The sequence below is a fragment of the Candoia aspera genome, chromosome 12, assembly GCF_035149785.1.
Source record: "Candoia aspera isolate rCanAsp1 chromosome 12, rCanAsp1.hap2, whole genome shotgun sequence".
NCBI lineage: Eukaryota > Metazoa > Chordata > Lepidosauria > Squamata > Boidae > Candoia > Candoia aspera.
Window position 1 is genome coordinate 4,543,358 of NC_086164.1, and position 19,400 is coordinate 4,562,757.

The 19,400-nt window shown below is 44.9% G+C and overlaps 1 protein-coding gene across 1 annotated transcript; it reads right to left on the minus strand.

Annotated features, from left to right (window-relative positions):
• Window positions 1-8,987: 8,987 nt before the first annotated feature.
• On the minus strand, window positions 8,988-18,514 carry IDS (iduronate 2-sulfatase). The gene is made up of 9 exons (XM_063313425.1): window positions 18,366-18,514; window positions 16,464-16,642; window positions 14,991-15,168; window positions 14,798-14,886; window positions 13,902-14,102; window positions 13,263-13,433; window positions 12,386-12,512; window positions 10,350-10,523; window positions 8,988-9,673 (listed from the first exon to the last, which is right to left on the minus strand). The coding sequence occupies exons 1-9, from the start codon at window positions 18,448-18,450 to the stop codon at window positions 9,162-9,164; spliced, it is 1,716 nt and encodes a 571-aa protein (XP_063169495.1). The 5' UTR covers window positions 18,451-18,514; the 3' UTR covers window positions 8,988-9,161.
• Window positions 18,515-19,400: the final 886 nt, after the last annotated feature.

Here is a 19,400-nt window from a genome sequence, read left to right on the forward strand (position 1 = left end):
CATATATAAACGCATTTCTTAGCATTGACAAGTAGTTCCAGGACAGCTATAAAACTGCATGGCCAGACAAAGATTAGGTCAAGGGCAATTGAACCTTTGTTCAATTTGACAGGCATCTTGGAAGTCAGAAAGTTTGACAACCCACCCCAAGATCTACCAACGGATTCTGATGTACCTAGTGTCAGAACTGCCAAGTGAAACTCTACACAGAAAAGGCAGAAAGTATCTAAACTTGGAATTCAGTAGTTTTCAGAGATAATCTCAGGTCTGTCCTTTTAAGGCTGGATAGCTAAGGGAAGGCTCCTGTGCATCAGAATAGTGCAATCAAAATGGTTTAGATAATAATGAATAAAACACTTACAAGGACGCAGCGGAGTTGTGTTGGCAAAGAAATAATGGGAGTTACCAATGCTGGGACTCTAAAATATTAATCATGGGATAATTGCTGCAGTTCCTGGATCTGAGGGAAGGCAGTTTACTAATTCATCATGTAACCACAATTTAGGGGAAGGGAGAACTTCCACCAGTCACCAGATGAAGCACCTGTTTTTATTAAGTCACTTGAAATGGACATATGGATTAGAATACACGGAAGAATAAAATATATTAGAAACTTGGAAATGAAATGTGGTGTTTTTTCCCTTCACTACTGGGAGAGATTGAGAAATCAGAGAGACAAATTTTCTAACTGGGTTTTGATGACGTATTGAGATGTGTTGTTTTACATAAATATTGGACAAGCACGTGGGTTCGTTTATACAACTGATCTTTCAGTAAGGGTTATTCTCCTTGCTAATTCTGAAACTATTTCACGATAGCGATGCTGACTCTTTCTTGCTAGTGAAACATGCAATAATAAATACAATTAGCGGGATCCAAATTTAGTTCTATGTAAAGCATACCCACTGAAATTTAAATTAATTATGATTAACGCTATTGATTTTAAGGATCCTACCCTAACAACATCTCTGGATCCCACCAACCCAAGGCATAATTTTCACTGATCAGAATGCTTTCCAATTTCCATTTTATTATTTAGCTTTCTACTTGGAAAGATGGGGATGCAATTACATTTGCCATTTTTAAAGAAGGGAAACATGCAAAATGTAAATGAGGAAGCTGTAATCTACGACCCAGAGGAAGGAGAGAATGAATTCCATAAAGAGCTATTTGTTGTTTACACCATCAAATATTTATAATGATGCCAGATGTATGAAAATGATAATAGGAAGTGCACTCTTTTTTGCCTTCTTAGTGGCCAACTTCCATTTGTCAAAAGGCCATAATCAATCATAAAACCAGGCTATAGATAGCACAGTAAGATGTGCGATCCAGCTATTCCACTTTATGTACAACTCCAGGCCACCACAAGAAGGCCTCACTGCCAAGCCTTTGGAGCCGTCATGTCCACAGTTATGGAGACTTCTGAGAGTCCAACGCATTTGAGGGTGATTTTATAAGTCTGAGGAAAGTGCGGATTCAACCAGCAGTGTCGGTCATTGTCCTCAGACCCAAGTAAGCCCATTTATCTTCTCATGGGACAGGGCAAGTCATGCCAGCCCATTAGCCGGGCTCACAAATCGTTTTCTGTGTTTGCACCATCCAATAATGACATGGGCTGGGTTTACACATTATGCTAAGTTCAAAACAAACCACATTGTTCCCTAGGGCACTGCTTCTCAACCTGGCTGGGGAATTCTGGGAGGGGAAGTCCACAACTCTTGAAGTCGCCGAAGTTGAGAAACACAGGCCTGGGGTGATGTATGAACCCAGCCGGTATTTTTGAACGGATTATTAAACAATGATTTTATAAAACATGTTGAATAAATTTAAGCTTAAAGCCTAGTCAATGACTTGTGTCTGTTTTTGTGGTTTGTTTTTGCTTTGACGTTTTGCTGTATCTTGTTAATCCACCCGTGGACCATTCGCAATGTATAAGTCATCCATGTGGTCCCCAATGTCCAGGAAAAGAATGGAGAATTAATTTTGAAAATTCCCTCTTTGTTTCTTGGCTGCAGTTTGGTGGCAGAGAGAAGGTGGCAGGAACGCCATGAGACCGGATCAAATCAAAGGAATCTAAGGAGTCAACAAGGGTGACATTCATTCATTTGCCCTCTTGCACTCCTATTCCCAACAATAGTTATTTATTCAAAGCAAAAATCATTCATCTGATTTTGCAGGTATTTAACAACTACCAATAGCTGCTTTGAATATATTGTCTGTTATCTAGGTGTTGTGGTGCTCTGGATTCGTGCATGCAAAGAGGCTTAATTCCTAGGGCCAAATTTCTGGTTTCCATGTGTGTGTAGCTACAACTCCACATTTTCCGAAATAGCTGTACTGGAGGAGAAACAAGGAACAGGATTTTGGTTACGCTCAGGGATTAGCCAGTTGACAAGATCTAGTGAAGGGCAAAGGGGAAAGAAGCATTTAAACCTTTGCCTCATTTTTCCAACAAAAATGCTACTGCTGTGTAGTTATTTGTCCTGCTAAGGAAAACAAAAGCAAACAAGATTCGCAGATATTGCTAGGCTAACTCTGGGGTCAACAATCAAGGGTGGCACTTAGAAATGAAACAAAGTGCACTGCATTCTCAATCTCAAATGGTCACATGCTGATCTTCCATTTGCAAAAACTGATGGAGAGGGATCCTGTAACAGTTCAGCCAAAAATTAATCGACAGAACTGTGCGTTTTTGTACTTGAAATACAGCACAGGTAGTCCTTGCTTAACAATCACAATTGGGACCAGAATTTCAGTTGCTAAGCAAAGCAATCATTAAGCGAATCTGACCCGATTTTATGACCTTTTTTGTGGTGGTCATTGAGTAAATCACTGTGTTAAGCAAACCATGTGGTTGTTAAGTGAATCACGTGGTTCCCCATTGATTTTGCTTGGCAGAAGCCGGCCAGGAAGGTCAAAAATGGCGATCACGTGACCATGGGATGCTGAGATGGTCATAAATGTGAACCAGTTGCCAAGTGCCCAAATCATGATCATGTGAGTGTGGGGATGCTGTGGCAATTGTAAGTGTGAGGACCGGTTTTAAGTCGTTTTTTTCAGCACTGTCTTACGTCCAAACTGTCACTAAATGAATGGTTGTTAAGCGAGGACTACCTTATCTATTTTCTATGATAAGTCTTTAAACTTTTTTTGTTAGTGGCTTTGTAAGTAAGGGGCTCCCCAAACTGTAAAGGAAACAACATGAAACTGCCATTCTTTTGCACAGCGAGTCAAGTGCCGGATGCCATATTTCTCGAAGTGCCATCTCTGTCTCCCAGCTGCTGCAGTGAAGTGACATTTGCAATCCTATGAATTCAGACTTCCTTTAGAGCTACTTAATTTTACTTTGCACAGATGTATGTGATATTAAAGAAGGGCAGTCTTCTGTCCACACTCACTGTCACATAGAAGGAAAAGGCATCAATGAGGCAAAAAAAAAAATCCTGGACTTTTAAGAGCTGGGATTAAAGTAATTTTTCTTTATAGTCCTAGTGGCCTCTAGTGGATGAGGTTATATTTACATCATGCTGCTCTTCAACAGCATAGAAAGAAAGAAAGAAAGAAAGAAAAGGGGACCTTTTTCAAATAGATCTTGACTCCTGGTGATTCTGTCTACATGTCCATGTAGTATTCTTAGCAACAGGATGGAAGTGGTCTGCTATTATCATCTTTCAACCTCATAGTTTTGCCAGTAGTTCTGGATTCCCTGGTGCTCTTCCATCCAAGTCCTAATCAGCCCTAACGGTTTGGTTTTTGAGATCAACCAAGTCCAACATAAAATTATTCTGGCAAACTCTTTGTTTTCTAAGTCTTTTCATCCACTCCTTTCACCTACAGATGCCACCTTGAAGAAGGAAGGATAAAGCTCCCTCTTGTTCAGAACATCTTTAAAGCCCAGCCATCCCAGGTCTCCTTCCTATTCAAACTTCCTTGGTGATCCATGACCTCAACCCCTTCTAATCTCATCACAGCAATGGAGGAGTGAACGCTGATGATGAGAAAATGTCTAGACCACCAACCCATTCAATCTGTTTGACTTCATGAGACCACCACCACCACCATCATGCAAATGGTGATGATTTCTTTATCTGGTTCTGTCCTCTTTGAACAGAAGGATGATTCTGGAGGCTGGCAGTTCATTTTATAGTATCCCATGGAACTGTTTTTAAAATTAGAATGTAAACATCTATGGAAGACAATTCAAGCTGAGGGAGGCTAGGGAACACTAGGAGAGGTGTCTCAGGCACCATGTTGCCCATTCCTGCTTCACCCCATGGGCAAGGAGACTCTTCCTAAAGCAACCTGGGCAAAGTTGCTCACTACGTACTCCATCCTTCAGGGTGCACATACTTTTGGGATGACTTTTTCAGGAGAACTGTGGCTTTATTTGAAGACTGCAAATAATTCTTTTTGTTCCTTTTTTTTCTCTCTAGTGAACCTCAGCTCCAGAGAGACTTGAAGCACTGGGAACAAAACAAATCTCACTTATCTTCACTGTTCCCCTCTCACAGCCACTCTGCCTCTGGCCCTGCTGGGAAAAGGTCCTCATTAAGATGGTGTTTTCCTTCCATTGTGACTTAGCAGGGCTATCCCTGTCCTCTCCTACTGAGCCAAAAGTTTTATTCTTTGTCTGATGCCACTGGGGAACCATTGGCAGATTCCTGAGTATGTTATTCCTCCCCCCCACAAAACTGATCAAAACAAGAGCATTAATCACCATTGCCAGCACAGTTTATTCTGATCTCTCAGAATAAATTACTTCCTCTTTCAGGAATTCAAAACCCTACAGATTCAACAAACTCACAATCTGGACACAGTGTACCAGGAACGTACTGGGAATGGGCTGAGAAGAAGCAAAAGGACAAGTTTTTTCAGTAAGAAACAGCCTCCCAAATATTTGCAACTTTGACTCAGTACATTTCCATCCAGACCTTTCCCAAAACTAACAGCATAAGCAATATATTAACTCTCGATCCCATTGCTGTTCCTGGATGTGAATGCAACAGAAATAACTCCTTGGGTACAGTTTGGGGTGCTAACCCAGCAGCTTCCCTTTCTGGCAAATCAGGATCAGGCCATGTTGAAATTTAACTTGATCACAAGCCAACTTGATTACTACCATGGATTCTGCATGGAGCTGCCCTTGGAAACTGCTGCAAACGCAGAATGGCTCTCCAGGGTGTTCCTTTTAGATGATGATGATGATGATGATGATGATGATGATGATGATGATGATTATATTATTTATTAAATTTATATCATCAGCCATCTCCCCCAATGGGGGACTCTGGGCAGTTTACAATTATGTCCCACACTCATGGTTACCTATTCCCTACATTGTTTCTAGGCTTAATTCCAGGGTCCTCAGCCTCTGCATCACTTTTGTGCATTGCCCACAGCCTTCCCTGACTACAGAGCTGCAATTAGGCATTTAAATGGCTGAAGATAGTCCTCTTATCCACCTTTGGAGCCGGAAAACACCCCAACTGGAGGGTATCTGCCCTCAAATAAGCTAAAACTGGCTAGAAACCAAAAGGCTATCACTACATAATTTGGGGGCATTTCCATCGTCATGAGAACAGGAACAAATAAGCAGATTAAAAAACTGCAAGCTGTAAAATGCCCCCCAACTTCAAAGCTATGGGGTTTTCTGTCCCATTCTAAGAACCCTCTGCAAGAGAAACATTTGAATAAACAAGTGTGGGTTTGAAGAGCAAATTAATTCGACACTTTGCATCTTTTGCGCAGAGGGGAAAAAATGGAAAAGATGCCTAAATTCAAGCTGATCTCACTGTATTAACTAAAGACTGTTTGTCGACTCGGCTTTTTTGCCTCCTGCTTAACTCAAGGAGTCTTGGTCTCGCTGTTCCTGACTTGCTAGATGGGTAGCAAATTCTGCTGATGCAGGCAAATGCCTTCTGCTCCTGCTGATGCCAAGGAAGAGGGTCAACAGTGGCATCTCATTTATTTTATGAGGATTGCTTCGCATTCTGCCCCGCTCCCCGCCCCACCCGGTCTCTCTAAGCTGTCTATATGTTATTGTTCTGGGAGGGCTTTCTTGTCGTTGGGTCAACCACCCCGTTCTGCAGCCAGAGAACTGGAACAGTTCCGTGCTCCAAATTCTCATCTGCCTAGCGGCTATGCTAAAATCTCCCTTGCAATTTCTCAGTAGTTTGCTTCCCACGAAAAAGAGGCTTCTGTTTTTCCACCGCATTCTCAGGCTGCTTGAGAAATCCTTTTGAATTTCACTTGGTAGAAATTCCTTTTGAATTTTTCAGGGTAGAGTAGGGCGCTGCGGGATTTCTATGATGTATATTCCGATCCCTATGCAACCGCCCTGGCTGCCTTGACTTTTCAAATCGAAAAAAATCCCTGGGAGAATGCTCTTTCCCTTTGCCTGCTCTATTAGAAGTACAATAATCTAAGCCCAAGGGTCCTGCATCTCACCCATGTATTTTCTCTAAGATTTTCCCCTCTGAACAAAACCTTTGTTTCCTACCCAAGAAATAATTTTTAAAACTACAGTAGGAAATTTCAGCAAATTGATCTTTATATCACCAGCTGAACTTCATGGTCCCTCCATGGCCATTCTGGCTAACTTTAGGAAACAGATTCCTAAAGCTTACCTACTTTCAATCAGCCCTTTAAATAAATCACAAAATGGACTTTAACCGAACATCAAGATTCTGTGTATTACTCTTACCTCTTTCGTACAGTTAAATAAATCAGGCATTAGCAGTAAGATGGCTTGAAAGCTCTTTTCCATTTTAGTTCTTTTAGGCAACCACAGGTGCTTATTAACAAATAAATACTGCAGATTTGTTCTTGGAGATTTACTGTTGATGAACGGTATCCTAGAAAGATTTGTCTGCACAGCTGCTGTCCTCTGGTGGAGAACCTCATTCTTTCCAAAAGACATTCTGTTTTCAGATTAGAAACAGTGCACAGTTTCAGGGAGGCAAGAAAACTGCTTCCAGGAAAACTAGCTAGTCGAAACCATTTGGAAGGAAGAACCTAAGAACAGCCTTAATGGATCTGGAACAAGAAGGTGGACATTCTGTTTCTCTTGATGGACAGAAGTTTCTCAAAAACTTACGAATAAGGACTCTTCAAGGACTGACTCCCAGATGGTGCAATTCAGATTTCCCAACCTAGTGCCCTCCAGGTATTTCTGGATGACAACTGCCAGAATTCCCAGCTAGCATGTTCCTTGGTCCCCAGTCTCCTAAGACAACATGCACAGAACCACACTCAAATCATAGTGAAACTTGAGCTATGCTTTGTTCTTTTCTATCTCCATCTTCCACAACCTGATGATCTCCAGATGTCTTCAGGCTACCCAAATCAACATGGGAATTCTGGGAGTTTTCACCCACTGCACCTGAAGGGTGCCAGGTGAGAAGAAGGTGGGCACAGCTGAAAAGCTGTTCAGGGTCCTATCCTCCATGGTGGAAAAACTACCATTTTAACCAATATTACAAATTTCTACATATTACAACATTCGACAAATTTTCTTGGAAGGTTTGCACTCTGAAGCTAGCTGGACTTGCTTTGGAGTAAACAGGCAAGTGTGGCATTTTGTGAGCTGTGTTAGAGGAGAAGTACTAAAATGTCATCAACGGTACCCTGACAGTTCCTCTCTTTCTTTCTAGCAAATTCTCCACTGCTAGACCTGCATTTAGAGACAGGTTGGTGCAGTGGTGAAGGCACCAGGCTGGAAACTGGGAGACTGTGAGTTCTAGTCCCACCTTAGGCACAAAGCCAGCTGGGTGACCTTGGGCCAGTTGTTCTCTCTCAGCCCTAGGAAGGAGGCAAGGGCGAACCCCTTCTGAAAATCTTGCCACGAAAACTATAGGGACTAGTCCAGGCAGTTGCTAGGAGCCAACACTGACCTGAAAGCACACACACACAAATGACCTGCATTTGACAAGACCAGACAGTCCATTTGTACTCCCTGAAACACAAACCTAACCGACTAAAGCTTAAACCAAGCCCTGGGCAGAGTTTTAAGATGCCTGGTTTTGCAACATACTGGCCCTATTTCCACCACCCACATAATCCCGCCTCTAACTTGTGGTCCAAAGGATTGGTTGTTTTTCCTAGGAACCGCCAAGTGACCCATGATCCTGGACAAATCTTCATGGCATCACTAGTTTTTTCTCCATTGGCCAGCTCCAAGCAGGTGATATGGCTCAGGTGCAGGCCCACAACTAGGGTCTGTGTCACCCAGGGCAAACATGGATTCCGTGCTGGTTTTGGCACCCCCCCAGTGCTCATTTTGGCGCCCCCCCCAGCACAGCGCCTGGGGCACATGCCCCGCTTGCCCCCCCCCCCAGTTGCAGCCCTGCTCAGGTTCAGCAGCTAACCAGTGTTTAGGAGATGTCTTTCATGCTGCCAGGCCTTGTAACAGAGCACATTGCTTTTTTCATTAGCTGTGGAACCCCCACCTCTTTTTCTTGGAGGGCTAACTGCAGAGGGGGAGAAATCCCTGGATTTTGACTGGGTAACCTAGCTGAGTGTTGCTGAATCCAAGATAAACCCACAGATGTTTGGAATTAAAAAGAAACCCTTTCCTCCCTCTTGCTGGAGGTGTAACAGTGTTTGCAAAGCAGCTTGCAGACATTCTCTCTCTCCACCCATTCCCACTTTTTCATTTTCTCTCTACAGGATCCAAGAAGACCACAGGTTCCCCACCCTAAGTCAGGCCACAAATCCAATGAACTGCATTTGTGCCACTGTTAACTGGAAGCTGTATACTGTCCCAGTGTTTTTCAAGCTTGGCAACTTTAAGAAATGTGGGCTTCAACCCCTAGAATTCCCCAGCCAGCATGCTTGAAGCCCACGCATCTTAAAATTGCCCAGTTTGAAAAACACTGCTCTATACCAAGCTGATACATTTTTAGCCACTTAATAATACTAACTGATTTCTCTTCCACTTCCTTCCTATTATTATCATTATTTTCTCTAGGAATATTTGACAGACGTGACAGGGGGAGATTTCTTTTAATGAACATATATATATATATTTAAATTCATTATTATTTCAGCATTTAAAACCTTTTGTTACAAAAATGGCTACCCTCAGAGGCCTCTCTGTATAACACAAAGCACGACATACACACAAATCACCTGCCAGTCAAGTCCATAGTGGAGGTCCGTCAAACTGAAGTAGACCCCAATTTTAAGTGACTGACTATGTTGCAAAGCTTTGGCGTAAAGAACCCATGCAGGACATCTTTGTACCGGTTATGATCTTCGCTGGGGTCGCTCTTCTCAAAATACAGCTCTCCACCGTGGATGTCCTTCACGTTGACCGTGAAGTTGTTGGGGTTAAACCCAAACCAGACAGTACACCTGTAATCAGCCGTGCGAATGGAATAGCCCATGACTCGTATATTATGAAGCGACGGCAAGTCAGAATTCTGTGCAGGGGTGTCTCCAGGTCGCGGATACTGGCTGAAGGCAACCGGGGTTTCTGAGTCGTTGTGTTCAATGCCATGGTTCTCCTGCCCTCCACTGGAGGATGGGAAATACTGAACCATGCTTTTCCCTTCACTACACAGAGGGACGTGAAATGAAGGCTGAGGGCAGGCAGGAGGAATTTTCAGTCCAGTTAGTTCTGCAAGAGTTGGGAAGAGAGACACCAACTCAACCATTTCTTTGGGTTTTCCTGGATTGGGGTAGGGGCAAGAATTAAGGTGGGGGAGAAGAACAGCAGAGGCAACTATTAGATGACCATTGCCCAGGGATCCAGTCAAGATGGAGATATTTTGCAACTTAGCTAGAATCATTGGGTTGAGCCCATCGAATCCAACCACGTACAAGAACAAAATGAGCTTCTCCAAGTTGGTTGACCAACTTCAGTCTAAACGCATTCAAGGAAGGACAGTTTCTACCAGTCTGGGTAACTGGTTCCACGGTCAAATTGCTTTCACCATTAAGAAGCAACTTTTCCCTAGCATTCTATCAGAACTGGTCTTCCTGCAACTTGAATCCGAGTTCTGTGTCCTGTACTCACTTCCTCTGTGAGTTTTATACCAAAAAGAACGCAAATTTTGTAGACATACTGCCTTGATGAGCAGAGCCGTGCTTTGCGATTACAAATGAACTGATGCTAGTGAACTTTGAAGAAACGTATCTACTCACTTAAGTTTTCAGTGCTGTAATGCACAACTGAAAATTTTCCCAGGGTGGCTTGCAAGAACAAAAACAGCCCAGTGCAATTTTCACGCGAAAGTGTATTGGCATTAAATAAAATCTAAGAGGGAGAAAAGCAGCATGTCTGAAATCCACAATGAAATGTCACATTTTAAATTTTCGTGCTGTTATCAGTGCTGGGTTTTTACCTTGAGGCCCGGAGCTTGAGTCTTGAGCAAAGGGGTCAATGAACGGAAAAACGTTCTGTCCTGGATCAGAGATCAGAGTTGTCATTCCTGGCACGTAGAACATCAGTGGCACTCTCGTGGCTACGTTAAAGTTGCTGTACTTTGCCCATTCGCCATGTTCACCCAGTGACCAGCCTAAATGAGATCAAGAACCATGAGGAAAGGGAGCATCAAGAAAAAAAGCAGTCCTGTTGATCCATCCAGGGAAAAAAAGGCAGAATCAAGAGTTGGGTGTAATACTTATACAGGTAGTCCTCACTTAACGACCACAATAGGGACCAGAAAACTGGTTGTTAAGCGGTACAGTCATTACGTGAGTCACCATCTGACCAGACCTGATTTTACAACCATTTTTACAATGGTCGTTAAGCGAATCCAGCTTCCCCAATGGACGTTTGTGCCGGAACCCAGCAAAAAAGGTCACAAATCATGATCACGAGACCGCAGGATGCTGCAACTAGGCCGGAGTTGCGATCATGTGACTGCGGGGTTGGTGCCATGTTCTGTGATAGTCATAAATGTGGATGCAGGTCGTAAAGCGCTTTTTCCAAGGCCGTCATAACTTTGTTGTAACTCACCATTAAACGGACAGATGTTAAGCGAGGACTACCTGTAGTAGGATCAACCACAATGATATCAAAGAACATACAAGCTTCAAAACCCTCCAGAACTCTTCATCCAGGCCCTCAACAAAGCAGAAGATGCCAAAAGAGCAAGGTAGCGCAAGCATGGTGCATCTGACGCTACAGCCATCACACTGGCTGCCCCAGCGAAGACTTGAAATGGTATTTGTAGGCTGAATGCAAGGAAGAAAGACATTGTCTCCGTCTTGCGCATGAACAAGTCTCAACGACGCAGTGAAGCAGCAAAGCAGATCTAACTGAAACAAGTTTGCAGGCAGATCCTTGGCAGGGCTCTCTCTTTCCCTGTCTGGACTTCCCCTCAGCTGGGGATTATGAGCACTGTAGTCCAACACAGCAGTGAGCACCAGTTTGGGGAAAGACGATGCAGGCAGAAATCTTTACCTTATATTAAATGCTAATACTTTTTTGGTCATTTCTTAATAGCCACACCACCTCTCAGATATAATGGGAGGGCAAAGACAACCGCCAGGGAGAGAATCCATTTACAGAACAGGGAGGCCTGTTTATTTATTTATCTCTTTGAGAGATGAGGCAACCAAAGGTACAGAGTTCTCAGTGAGAATATTACAGGTAGTTGCACTTTCCATGCACACCTCTTTAAGCCACACGTCAGACTTAACTTTTGACTGGCATGTTAGCAGTGCAGGTCTGAACAAGACAATGGCAACAACACATGGAGGTGTCCAGGACCAGAATTAAAACTGATTCTGTTAAATTGAAATCTCAAGAGAATCAATTGCACTCTGGTTAATATGATTAGGTAAAGGTAAAGGTTTCCCTTGATGTAAAGTCCAGTCGAGTCCGACTCTAGGGGGCGGTGCTCATCTCCGTTTCTAAGCCTTGGAGCCGGCGTTGTCCGTAGACACTTCCGGGTCATGTGGCCGGCATGACGACTCGGAACGCCGTTACCTTCCCGCCGAAGCGGTGCCTGTTAATCTACTCACATTTGCATGTTTTCGAACTGCTAGGTGAGCAGGAGCTGGGACGAGCAACGGGAGCTCACCCCGCCGCGCAGTTTCGAACCACCGACCTTCCGATCGACAGCTCAGAGGTTTAACCCGCAGCGCCACCGCGTCCCTTGCGGTTAATATGATTACTCCCCACATATTTAATAATTTCCTCCCTAGCAATTTTGGGAAGAGCTCCTGGCAGGGTGCAGCCAAGGCTTCTGGGAGTCGATATCGCCTAGGATTCCACGCAACTCATTGCAATAGATAACCCACTACTTAGAAGCTGGTTCACTGGGCATGCCAGTCTGGACGCAAGAGCAAACATTCGTAAAATTCAAGATTCTCCACCAGAAAATTAAGCTGTGGCATTCGCAGCTGAACCCAAGCCGCACAGAAGACTCACCGTGATCTGCGGTGAACACAACCAGCGTGTTGTGAGACAGCTCTGCCTCATCCAGGGCATTCAGCAACTCTCCGACCAGTGTGTCTACGTAGGAGATGGATGCAAAATAGCTCTGGCGAATCTTCCGCTACAAAATGGTTTGCAGGGAGGGCAAGTGAGTTCTTGCTGCTACACTGCCAATTAAAGCAATTCTGGAAGGGCTGAAGACCTTTCAGAAAGCCGGTTTGTTTGCTGTTTGCTGTCTGCCCAGTTAACATGAAGGACTTGATAGGCAACTGTCAGCCCTCTGAAGCAGGCCAGGTCAGGAAACAGAGACCACAAGGATCCCAGGGATGCCACTTCCCTGCTGTAGGGTGTATCAATAGAATCTTGAAATCCTATCAGAGCTTCTGTCTCCCCCATCTCATATCATACAGAATTAAAGTGCTTGTTTGGAGTTCCTTTCTCAAGCGTTCCACTTTCCCACAATTGAGATGCTGTTTCATGGTTCCTCCCTCCCAAGGTCATCTCTAGTCCTTCACAGCAATGCAGCTCAAACTGGCACCAACCAATGCCTGCCGGTCTCACCACCCAGCTAACTATGGTGACCCTTCTCCTCTGGTTCACTTCTTGAAACAACTTATTTCTTACTAAAGTGTTTCAGGTCAAATCCTGCATTCCAACAATGACGTGGTACTTCAGCCTTTCCCAATCAGGGCACTCCAGATGGCTTGGATTTCCATGGCCAGTATTCCAAAGGCTGTGCAGTTCCAGCACAAATGGAAAAACAGTAGACTGACCATCCAACTCCCCACCCAACCCGCATCTTTCAGAGCACAACAAGACCATTAATTTTTATCTAATGGAAATGTGACAGAATGCCCTTCACCACCTCTACCTGGAAGTGTTCTGGAATTGGCCCATATGGGAAACTGAGGTTCAGGGCTGCAACATCCTCCCTCTGTCGCAGGTCCATCCAGGGATTGTAGGCAACTGAAGGGAGTTCTTTAGGAACTGCTGGATCGGGGGCCAAGGTGATGTTTTCCAATGGATATAATTTGAGAAATTTCTTGAGAAAAGAAGAGATTATCAAAATTTGCTATCCAGCAAGTGTTGGGCCTGTAAGTCCAGTTATGTTGGTCTCAGTTACTTTTATAAATAAATAAATAAATAAATATTTTCCCAGCAAAATATTTTTCTACATCTAACCCTACCCTTTAACTAATCCTCCCTCTTAGGCAACTCAGCCAATTAAAGCTATGTTCCCCTTCTCATGAAACCTCACCCAATTTGTATTTTTCCAAATTGTTGATGACTATATGGGAATACAGAAGAATTTGATATTGGAGAGAAATTTGGACATCCACAAGGATACAGCAAAGCCTCTATGATACACCATGGTCCATGTGTAATTTAGATGATCAACCAGCTAAGTCCCTTTCGACTTCTTCAGTGCCAACCTCTTCTTCCTTTTGAAGACCCTTCTAGGAGAGATCTAGATGTCACCTTTTTCTCCCCCGCAGAGAAACATTCTTACCTGAGGGTACCTGAATGGGATGTGAGGTTTATGATAGCCAACAGCCAGAAAAAACTTTCTCTTGATTCTTTTCATGAACTTCAACAAACGGATGGCTTCCTCTGTGCTTTGGATATCTGGCAAAGTAGCCTCAGGCATCTTGGCAACATCCACAGGACAGATCAAGTTGGCATGAAGCTTTCCGTCTTTCCCTTTGCAAACCTTAAAGGCAATTAGCAACTGTCATAAACAAATCTGGTGGTTGGAATGAGACCAGGGCAAGCTCAAGCCTATAGAAAGATTGTAGGAGGCAGGACAGAGTTCTTGCTCCCACCAGTCTACTAATCCTTACTCCAGAAGTGAGGTAATTCTCACCACTTCCTCAAATCAGTAGAGGAAGGGTCAACACTCAAGGCTGGCCCAGTGACCTGTCAAGAGAAAGGCTTCGCAGTCACTCCCTTTGATAATTGGTATTAAGATTCTACCATTCACCTGCCAGAGTCTTAATACCAATGGAGCAGGTAGTATAGAAATAAATGGGTAGATTAATAAAATAAATGAAAAAATTACAACTTAGCCAAAATATCTAAAAGGGAAAGTCTCCATTGGGTAGAGATTGGCTTCTGGTGACTTCATGGACACCCTTATGCAGAGTTTTGTTGTGGATATTTTTGTTTTGGAGAGTGGTAAGGAAGCAACTGTCCTCTGTTCAGATTTTTTTATTCTTCTCAGGGTAGCCAATAGCTCTGGGATTTCCTTGGGATTCCCATCCAAGTACTAACCACATCCAACCCTGCTTAGCTTTTCGAAATCAGCAAAGTACAACTCAGTTCTGCCCCAAACTCTAACTAGGAATATTTGGAATATTCTATATGGTCAGTGATCATTGATTGTCAGCAGCCATAGTGTCCATTCACCTGTTTGTTTTCATATTTTTCAGAAGAGGGATGAAAAGCCGGGATAGACCAACTGTACGGATAATCATCACTGTGATTTGAGGAGATGCCTGGAAAAAAAAGAAAGCAAAAACAGGACTCATCCTTGGATTTGGATATTGAACACTTTCCTATGTGTCCCCCACTAGATCTTGGGAAGCCATTAGAAGCTCACCTGGGTGAAAGATCTTCCCCACGGACATCGTGATATATCCATTCTCCTTGAAGTACTGAGGCAACGTGGTATAATTTCCTGCATGTATTCGCCAGTACGAATTAAAGTCATACAGCCTTGTGGAATCAGGTCTGCGCCCTGTGAGAAAGGACACTCTGCTTGGGGCACAGACAGCTTGCTGGAGGAAAAAAAAGCACACACACAGAGAGGAGACTGTGGTTTAGCAATAAGGCACATATTTTGCATGACAGAAATCCCAGATTCTTCATCCAAAAGATGAAGGATGAAACTAGAGGATTTGGACTTATGAAGAGGGAAGCAATGGTTGAGGAAATGGAAGTTGTAGGGACCTTGGGAGAATGTGACCATGTTATCCTAGAATACACCCAGCTGTGGGCAGGAGAACCAAAGGTAGTGAGATTGTTCTATATTTCAAGGGAGCTGACGTCAGTAATCTTAGAGAAAAAGGAAGAAGGATGGAATGTCCATGGAAGGACATCCTGGAGGAGAAACAGTTCAACAAGGTTGGGAAATTCTGAGAAAGGAGATAATGAAATCCCAAATGCTAACCATATTGAAGAGAAAGAAAATTGGGAGATGCCTGATGAAACTGATGTGGTTGCATAATAAGTTTCTGATAAGCTGAGAAACAAGAAGGACAAGTCTAAAAAATGGAAATAAGGCCTATAATAAAAACAGATGATCAAAGAGTCGTCCAAATCTGTAAAGATGGGGTCAGGAAGGCTAAGGCTCAGTATGAGCTGAAGCTTCCAATGAATGCCAAAAATAACAAAAAGGGGTTCTTTGAATATGGGTGTGCAAGAAGAAAGTCAAGGAAGTTGTTCCAGACTACAACTCCCATAATCCTTCCCCAGTAAGCATAGGGGAATTGAAGTGATTGGAGACAAAGGCCAAGCTAGCTGGAGGCCAAGAGCATGCCACCCTCTGATATAACTATTCCCAGTGTCTTGTTAAAGAAGCCCCCAGCAACAATTATAAAAACAGAATAATGTTTAAAAGCGTCAAAGAGCAGACAAATATCGACAGCATTGCAGGAATTACAGCCAGTGCTTAGAAGGTGAAAAAATTTTTTGCTCTGCTTTGAAAAAAAATTAAAAAGAAGGCGCCAAGTGGGTCCTGCTGGGGAAAGAACTAGGTAAGTGATAGTCACCAACCACTCTCAATCTTCTTCGGCTCATGTTTAGCTTTTTTCAGACAGCTAGACCAGTGTTTCTCAAACTTGGAGACTTTAAGTTGTGTGGACTTCAACCCCCAGAATTCTCCAGCCAGCATGGCTGGCTGGGGAATTCTGGGAGTTGAAGTCCACATATCTTAAAGCCGCCATGGTTGAGAAACACTGGTCTAGAGGGAGGAGAACCTGATTCGTGATGTTGCGCCAGACATCAGGGAGAACCAAAGTCATGCTCCCCCACCCCCACCTCAAAAATCAATAGTTAAGATGATGCCAATTACCTGGGCAAAAGCATTCTGGAACACCACACTTTTGGAGGCCAGCTGATCAATGTTTGGTGACCTCACAAGGGGGTCCCCATAAGAACCCAGGGCAGGGCGCAAGTCGTCCGCAATCACAAAAAGAACATTCAGGTCCTTGGGAAAGTCGTGGGCAGGCCCCTGAGCGCTATCAGCCGACCCTAATTGGGGAAGAAGGAACATGGTGGAACTGCAGCCTAGCTCATTTTGACTCCTTAACTCTCTTTTTAAAAAAGAAAGAAAGAAAGAAAGAAAGAAAGAAAGAAAGAAAGAAAGAAAGAAAGAAAGAAAGAAAGCAGTAGTTCAAAGCCATATACTGAATACTGTAATTCCATTCTAAAGGGGAGAAGGTTTTATGAATGGCAGAAATTAACAGCACACTTCAAATATGATAATGCACAGAGTTAATCGGATTTGATTTTGATATTTTAATAATCTCATCTAACTGCCCTTTGGAGTATCTATCTGTCTATCTATCTATCTATCTAGAAGACAGGAGAGGTTCTTTCCCAAAAATCTTCACATTGGCTTTAGGGACAGGGCAAGAACACTTAATGCAAGGAGGTTTTAGCAGTTTCTGTTCATTTCCTGGTTTAAACAAACTGTGGTTTTAGTCATGTTATTATGAATCATCCCCCACATTTGTAAGCACTGTTGTGGGAGGGGAGAGAATTTCAAAAACACATTTATTGAAAGCGTATTGTAATTGTAGACCACTGAAAAAATTCGGAAGGTCAGCAGCTTGGAATGTTGGGATGGAACAATCCAAAAAAGATTAATTTGGTTTTAGTGACTGACAAAAAGAGCTATTTAGCTGAGGTTTAGACTGGCTGCACATCACCACCTACAGAGGTTAAACTGTTAGTCTATTTCTGGGTTCAGAAGGAGTTGGGTTCAGGGCATCTTTAGCCACAAAGCAGATGAGTTGAGTTTGGATCTGTCACTTACGCCTCAGCCTGCCTCACCTTGCAGTGTTGCCCTGTACATATAAAATGCAGTAAAGGAAAGTGCGCAATGCACTTTCAAAATACCAACAGAAAAGAGTCTCTGTAGCTCAGGGTTGAACTGTGGGGTCCTTGCTGCTCTCTGAGCTTGGTGGTTTGTTTGCAGACGTTTCATGACCCGACTAGGCAACATCTTCAATGCTGGTGAGGGTGGGGTTGCTCCCTGTTTATATACAGGAGGTTTCCCTGCCAGTGTTGGTGGGGGTGTGGCTTCCTCCTTGGTAGTTCCTTGATGAATAATTAACCCTAGTAAGGAACTACCAAGGCGGAACCCCACCCCCACCAACACTGGCAGGGAAACCTCCTGTATACAAACAGGGAGCAACCCCACCCTCACCAGCACTGAAGATGTTGCCTAGTCCGGTCATGAAATGTCTGCAAGCCAACCACCAAGCTCAGGCAGCACCAAGCACTCCCCTTTCAGAATAAGAGGGGAGACCAAGGCAATACCCTGAAATAAATGCATCCAGCAAGCAGCCTGGAAACTGAACGATCCCCAGCGTTCTCCCCTAAGTAGGTCCCCAACGCGGGGCATCTCCAGAACCTCTAAGCAGGGCACCGGTGAGGTCAACGCTGATTTTGACTCTCTGGGGCGAAGAACTCAAAAGCGATCGTGCTAAGCAAATAATTTCCCATTCATAGTACCCCCCACCGCCCAATTCTGCTGCCCAGGAGGATGCAGGCAGACCCAGCTTGACGGCTTTCCACCCCTCCCTCCCCGTCCGGACGCCGGCTTCCACCCCGAGGGTCTCCCCGTCGCTCCCCGTGGGCCGCCCGAACCTCCTCCCCTGCCGCAGCTCCCGTGGGGGCGCCGCCTCGCCCACGCCCGCAGCCGCGCGGGGCTCCTGCGGGCCGACCCGGGGCTCGCTCGGAGCATCACCTGCCGCGACGCGGGGGCCCAGCCAGACCGCGACGGTCCCCAGCAGCCAGCACGACGACGCTCCGAGCAGCCCCGACGGCGCCATGGCTGCGCCCGACCCGGGCCGGGCTGCTTGGCGAAGCCTCGCCGGCCCGGCAGCCTCCCGAGCCGTCCGCGGAGGAGGAGGAGGAGGAAGTGGCGACGGCGGGCAGGGCTTCCGAAGCGCCACCCCGCCGGCGGGGCGGCCGCTGAGGTTGCAGAGGCGCAGCGCAAGCCGCCAAAGCCGGGGAGCCCCCGACGCTTGCTGCGCCGGGTCCGCCGCCCCGCGGAGGAGCGGCTTCCAGAGCAAACGCGTGTCGGGTTGCGTTCTCTTCCTTTGACAACTCCGGAGGCGCCGTGACCCGCACGAGAAGAGTGCCACCCGCTCCGGTGCCCTTATTTCCCCATTTATTGGGGGTGGAGGGATATTTTGCAACAGTATTCTTGGCTAGCTCCCTCGGCGCTCCAACCAAGCGTCAGTCTTTTGCCCCGCCCCCCCTTTATTTCCCCCTCTTTATTTTATCAAGCAGGTTTGGGCGCTGTGCCTACCCCTTCCGTACAGCCCCTGGAAGAGGGAGTTCCCTCTTTCTGACAGCCTGGCAGTCCCCTGGTTGCCAACCGGTTTTTCCTAGCTGGCAAAAAGGCTGGGCTCTTTCTACCAGTTGATCACCAGGTGGCACTCATCCCCCAAGAACCAGCCTGCTCAGCAGCTTGATCAGAGGACTGCAGCTCTGACATAAAATAAAATAGAATTTAAAAGACAGATGAAGCGGCCAGGCTTCATGTTCTGTTTCTGAGTAGCCCAGGCATTAAAACCTTGTGTATCAAAGAAAAGTCAGCATATAAATGCAATCACTTACTCGAACTGGACGAAATCAGAGTCTTGCCTCCGATGCTCCCCAACCGTGCTCTGCAGCCTGATTATTTATTTTATTTCATTGTTGCATTTATAACTTTTTCATCCAGGGACTTCAATTCATGCCGATCATTCCTCTTTCTTTCACCTCTGATTTGCCT